The following is a 6,009-nucleotide window of genomic DNA, read 5'->3' on the forward strand; positions in this document are numbered from 1 at the left end:
GGGAAAAAGGGAGAATAGTGGCTTCTCAGGGTGTTTACAGATTTCAGTTGTGTCCCGGGTGTTGAGCGCCGGGTGTGTGGTCGACGCCTTCAAGTGCCACTTCACCGTCACATGGGACCTGAGCTCTGATCTGCTGAGATCTTTTCTGTGGACCCGGGTTTTAAAGCCGGTGTCTCAGAGTTGTTATATTTGTGTTATGTCCCGTTAAAGGAGTTTCAGAAGGATTGGAACCAGCAGCTAATAATGGACCTGCCCGGTGGGAGTAAAGCACCAAACCACCAAGAACCATCCAGGAACCGATCCTTCCCATGACCCAGCGGCACCGGGTCTCGACCCTCTGGATGGTCTGAGCGCTTGACCTCAATTTGCACTTCAGACTCACAGTGAAATAAAACAGCACAGAAAGTGGTTTCAAAGAAAAGCGGCGATTTCCAAATCCCCTCAATCTGAAACCAGCGTGTTACTCAGGGTTCTGTGGGGACGGGACGTGATTGGTCAGGGATGTCAGGTGACCACAAACACTTACTTCTGTGCAGGGGCCTCATTTAGATCCATTACCCCCTTCAGACCCCATTTTGTGTGTATACGCCCCTGCTCCTATCTATGATATCAAACCTGAATCCTGCTGTTCTATAAACGTGGCCCCGGACGTGTCAACACTTTATTTGGATCTGCAGCAAATTACAAAAACTCAGAAATATCAATCACCTGAATATGACTGAATATTATTCTCAACATTTGACCACATGGGGGCGCTGTGCACATACTCATAGAGTCTCCAGAGATACACAAGTCATGTTTTTAGTTAACAAACTTTTTCCTTCTCTCCACAAACACGTTCTGACTGAGTGGGAACTCATATTCACGTTCTGGATGTTTCCCCTGAGATTTATTATAAATATTTTCAACCTTCTCACTCATTTCTGTACAAATGTATTTTCTATGTTATCTCCCCTGATCATAGACGAGAAACTTGTGACTGTTCAGTTCCTGTGGATTAATTGATTATTAGATATTGTTTCTTTGATACCATCATATCATCCTTTTACAAACTCTTGTGAGTTTCTGGAGCATCTCTGAGTTTCTCCTCCTGTGCTCGTCGAGCTGTTTCCTGAGCAGCAGGTGAAATCCTCTGATGAAATCACCATGAGTGTGGTTTGGTTATTTAACCTGTGTCTGACAGCGCCTCAGTTCCCTGGATGACGTCTCGTATTCTCTGTGTGTCGTCCTGCAGCGCCTCGTTGTGAGGGTCGATCTTCAGAGCAGCTTGGTAGTCCTGAAGTCCTGAGGAGACACGTCACAAACAAATGAGCCAGCAGTCTTCAAACCCAAGTTAAAAGGTGTTTATATTCTGTAAAGAGTAGAAACCTTCGGCGTAGAGCTGCAGCTGACAGAACGCTGACCCCCGGCGCACGTGGGCTCGGGTCCTGGCTGCAGCGTTGGCAGCGACCGGTGGAGTCAACAGATCCAGAGCCTGCAGAGAAACAGGAGCAGATGTTTACACCAGTTCAATACAGCTGTGCATCCCCTGCTTTATGGTCTATTCTTTCTGGTCTTTGAGCAACTTTAGTTACTCTATGTATTCTTACTTTGCACAATAAGATTCCAGAAAAAACACTCAACTCATAATCTATGATGTACACTGTGCTGTTACAATGGTACAGTCTGTGTCACATGGTTCATCCACCTGCTGCCTACATTACCCAGAATGCAACCTGACAAAAGGGTGAAGTTTCAGACTCGTAGTCTTCTACTGAGCCTCTAAAGTCCTGAGAGAGAATTGGCTTGAGAGAACAAGTTATTTATCTCATGTGCAGCTTCTTATCTTCTCCACACTAGGTAATAAAATCTCCTTTCAGGACGGCAGCTGTTCCAGAGTCGTCATCACTCACTGGACTCAGCACATTTCAGTCCCTGTTGCACAGTTCTTTACATAATTAAAAAGATTTCAACTCGAGTAAGACTCAAAAAGAAAAACATGTGAATAGAGGACTTCAACTGGAATTGTGTAACTCAGAGGACATTATAAAATAATGCAACACTGAGAAGTCTCTTTAACATTACGAGGGCATTTTCTCCATCATCCCAGAAAACAATCTTCTCTAATCATTCAGAGGATTGATATCGATGAGTGTGTGTAGTTTAGTGCAGCTTGAGTGAATCTAAGTTGGGCTTTGAAGGAATGAACTCTTTTGTAGTTTCTATTTCTACTTTCCCCTTTGCTGCAGTGATAAAGGATCATCTCATCCCGTCTGATCTTCTGTTTGTTCGAGGGATTTGTTCGTATCATCTTCATCCTTTAACATGATTAGATACTTGTGAGGTCAAAGGGGCTCCTGCAAACAACCCCCCCCCACCCCCCCACTGGAATGTCTCTCAGAAGAGCTCATAGCTCGGCCAAGGCCCAACAGACCAACGTTCAACTCCTTTGAGATTGTTAGGACATATTTGTGAAACTGCTGATGCTCTAATGAATCCACATGATCTCAGCAGCGTACTGGTGGTAGTTTCAGGTCTGGAGCTCAGTTACTGGGCAGCAGCTGAAAGAAATCCTGCACCATATGAAACCACTTTTAAATCCACTAGATCCAGATTTTGATTTAAACACATCAGTCACCTTCATGTGCCTGATTGTTTCCATCAAGATCCATGAATCATTCTCTGGGAATTAGGGGAAATATCAAGAATTCTCTGAACTGCACAAACATTTAACATCTCACGTCCCATCTTTCCTTCAAGTTTACTGAACAACTGTTTGGTGGCTTCTGCAAAATCCTGCAGACAAACCAACAAACCAACAAACAAACACACAAACAAATAAACAAACAAACCAACGAACCAACAAACAAACCAACAATTGTGTAAACTACATTGTCTACACGTTGTTTTTGGTTTGTTTGGTGCCTTGTATTTCTTCTTCTACACCTCGTGCACATTTCACACTGATTGTGTTGAGATTCAAATGACAACAACAGTGACCCACACGGCAGTGACCCGGCAGTGAAGGCACCAGCGAGCAGCTTTGGTTCGATTCACTTTGGAGCATGCAGTGGAGAACAGACGGGCACAGACGATGAGGTACAGACCTTGGAGGAGTCCTCGAGGGCCTTGTGCAGATTCCGGAGCTTCAGGTGACACGCGGCTCGGTTTGAAAACAGCGCCGGCAGCTGCCTGTTGAGCCGGATGGCCAGGTTGTAGACGTTCACTGCACTCAGGAAGTCCCCGGCCGCAAAGTACTTACTGAAAGAGTCGGTTCACACGAATCAGAGAAACACAAGGGCTGCTAGATCTGTGGAGGAGATTCCACATGAGGAGAAGGGACTCCACTCACTCTCCCTTGTCCTTTAAGAAGTCCGGGTTCCTGTCCTCCTCCTTCAGGTCCTGCAGCTCGTCAACATCTGGATTCAACGCACGGCGGGCTTCAGCTTGTTTCCTGAGCCACTGGTGGTTGTAAAGTGACAACACAAAGCAACACAGTGAGTTAACACACAAACATCTTGTTTCAGGAGATTACCCAGAATTCAGTGCAGGTCTGAAAGCATCACGACTCAGCGTGAGGAGAGGGAATGAAAGAGGAGACATTCTCCATGTTCACATCCACTGAAGCATCACACTCATTTGAATCCAGCTGCTGCTTTAAGGAACATATTAAATGTAAAAACAGGTTTTACTCTGTGCTGTGTGAGAAGAGGAGAGGACTCACCTCTTCCTCCTCTTCGACCCTTGACTCCCTGAGGGCTGTTGGAAACACTCGAGGGGTGAACACCACCTGGATGTTCCCCGTGCGTCTCGGAGCAGGAACGTCCCCTCGTCTCTTCTGAGGCTTCACCTCTTTGACACTTTGACCTGAACACAGACACATGTTTATTATAACAGACGTGACAAACCGAAGAAGACACAGATTTGATCCAATAGGAAATTACAAACCTGATTTAACATTCCTTCCAGTTTCTTTCTTCTCAGTCAGAGCTTTGAGATCGTGTCTCTGACGCCGGAGTTCCTCTTCGTCCTCAGCTTCTCGTCTCTGTCTCAGCTGCCACGCCTCCAGCTCGGCTGTGGTCCTCGCTCGCTCTGCGTCCTTCGTCTTCTGGACGCTGTCTCTCGCCTCCTCTTCAAGCTGTGATCAGGTAAAAACAAACGATGGCATAAGAGTCCTCCTGTCGGTGCAGTGTTGGGATTTGGACGCCTGGTGATGTTCTACCTTCATCATCGTCTCCAGTGCATATTTCTTCTCTGCTTGCTGCTTCTCTTTCTTGGATCTGGACTCTGAGGAAAGCTTCTCCTGGTATTTCAACAGAGCTCGTTCCCTGATCTCCTTCTTTAGGGCTTTATCATCTGAAACACAAAGAACTAGAAGATGACTTGTATGTAGAAGCTCGGTACTCTGACTAACACACTCAGACGAGCTGTAGGCCCGACAGTCTGTTCATGAAACCTGATTGAAATCCACTCGATCCAGGAGGAAAAGGAGGATGTCACAGTTTTGTGAAATGTCCAGACGTTCAGCTGGAGGCTCTCACCTGTGTTTATTGTCAGATGATTCCAAACCTTCTTGTTTCTCTTCATCAAGTTGAAGATCGCGACCCCGTTTCCCACCTTCGCTGAGCTCCTGTCATCGTCCACAGGTTCCAGCAGGAAGGCCTCAAACAGATAGGGGGGGTAATGCACCTGGGAGACGTTTTATTAATAAAGAGAAACATCTAACGCTCTTATAAAAAATTCTCACATTCAAATCAGTGTAGACCTTTATCATTGTAAATACACTGACACAGAAACACATGCATGTGAGTGGGTCGGTTGTAAACATGTTGAATTAATGTTCCATCCTTGATATGTCCATGTTGGATAAATAAAGTATTTCAACAGTTAAGTTAATGATAGAAAACTGGCTTCAAGTGGCAGATGTGGTATTTATTAGTAAGGTTTAAATGATGCTTCAGATAAATAGATAGAAAAAAAGATAGATAGAAAGATAGATAAACAGAATGATGGATTGATAGATAGATAGATGCTTAAACAAAAAAAATGATTCTTTCATAACGATTATAATATTTTGCTTCACATTTAATTCCTGTACCATTGACAGGTTGTTTTTATGACTAAAGACCGGTTGGTTATAAATATGTGATTATTAAGATGATTATTCTAAGTTCACCTTGATGTACTCGTCTGTGGAGACGATGTCCACCCTCTCAGCTCGGGCTCCTTTCAGAGGAACGTGGATATGAACAGTCAAGTCCGTCTGAGTCCACGAGTGATCGGACACCAGCAGAGGCATCTTCTTCAGACAGGGTCAAGCCTTCAAGAGATGAAGAGCAGAGAAGAAGAAGAAACCTCAGCTGATCCTTCTTCACAGACACGTTCAATCCTTTAAAAAATGAAGAACAGAGAAAAAGAAGAAACCTCAGCTGATCCTTCTTCACAGACACGTTCAATCCTTCAAGAGATGAAGATGAAACCTCAGCTGATCCTTCTTCACAGACACGTTCAATCCTTCAAGAGAAGAAGATGAAACCTCAGCTGATCCTTCTTCACAGACACGTTCAATCCTTTAAAGATGAGAACAGAGAAGAAGAAGAAACTCAGCTGATCCCACTTCCGGGTGCTTGTTCCGTTTGCGTCTCGTTGATATGGCGACCAGAGCTGACGCTGCCTTCGCGTCGATCGGGAAAAATCTGAATCGTTAAAAAACAATTTAATACCAGTTTAGTACCAGTTTAAAACCAGTTTAAAACCAGTAAATAACCAGTTTAAAACCAGCCCAAAAGCTCCGTGTTGCGAGCACATTTTTTCACTGCGGGACAAACGCTTCACTTCCTGCTTCTGATGTAAATCGAATTCAAGTTGTAAAACGAGGAGTACCCTCTTGTTGGCAGCAGGTGGCGCTATCACCCTCTCTACACACGTGATGGATCTGTTCTGTGCAGCAGTTGGAGACATCAAAGGAATCTATGACCATCGACACGGTGACGTCAAAGCAAACTGACCACATGGATCCTGTGAAGTGTT

General features: G+C 44.7%; 1 protein-coding gene across 1 annotated transcript in view; it reads right to left on the reverse strand.

Moving 5' to 3' along the window:
• Nucleotides 1–5,637, reverse strand: part of dnaaf4 (dynein axonemal assembly factor 4) — a 6,393-nt gene extending 756 nt beyond the window's left edge. The window contains exons 1-10 of the mRNA XM_062389162.1: nucleotides 5,404–5,637; nucleotides 5,156–5,299; nucleotides 4,521–4,668; nucleotides 4,202–4,335; nucleotides 3,928–4,117; nucleotides 3,704–3,846; nucleotides 3,332–3,441; nucleotides 3,087–3,240; nucleotides 1,369–1,474; nucleotides 1–1,284 (exon numbers count right to left, since the gene is read on the reverse strand). The exon at nucleotides 1–1,284 is cut by the window's left edge and continues 756 nt beyond it. Of these exons, the coding sequence (XP_062245146.1) occupies nucleotides 1,166–1,284; nucleotides 1,369–1,474; nucleotides 3,087–3,240; nucleotides 3,332–3,441; nucleotides 3,704–3,846; nucleotides 3,928–4,117; nucleotides 4,202–4,335; nucleotides 4,521–4,668; nucleotides 5,156–5,278 (1,227 nt within the window). The 5' untranslated portion in view covers nucleotides 5,279–5,299; nucleotides 5,404–5,637 and the 3' untranslated portion in view covers nucleotides 1–1,165. The remainder of the gene's footprint in view (nucleotides 1,285–1,368; nucleotides 1,475–3,086; nucleotides 3,241–3,331; nucleotides 3,442–3,703; nucleotides 3,847–3,927; nucleotides 4,118–4,201; nucleotides 4,336–4,520; nucleotides 4,669–5,155; nucleotides 5,300–5,403) is intronic.
• Nucleotides 5,638–6,009: the final 372 nt, after the last annotated feature.

This window comes from Platichthys flesus, chromosome 6 (genome assembly GCF_949316205.1).
Source record: "Platichthys flesus chromosome 6, fPlaFle2.1, whole genome shotgun sequence".
Classification (NCBI taxonomy): domain Eukaryota; kingdom Metazoa; phylum Chordata; class Actinopteri; order Pleuronectiformes; family Pleuronectidae; genus Platichthys; species Platichthys flesus.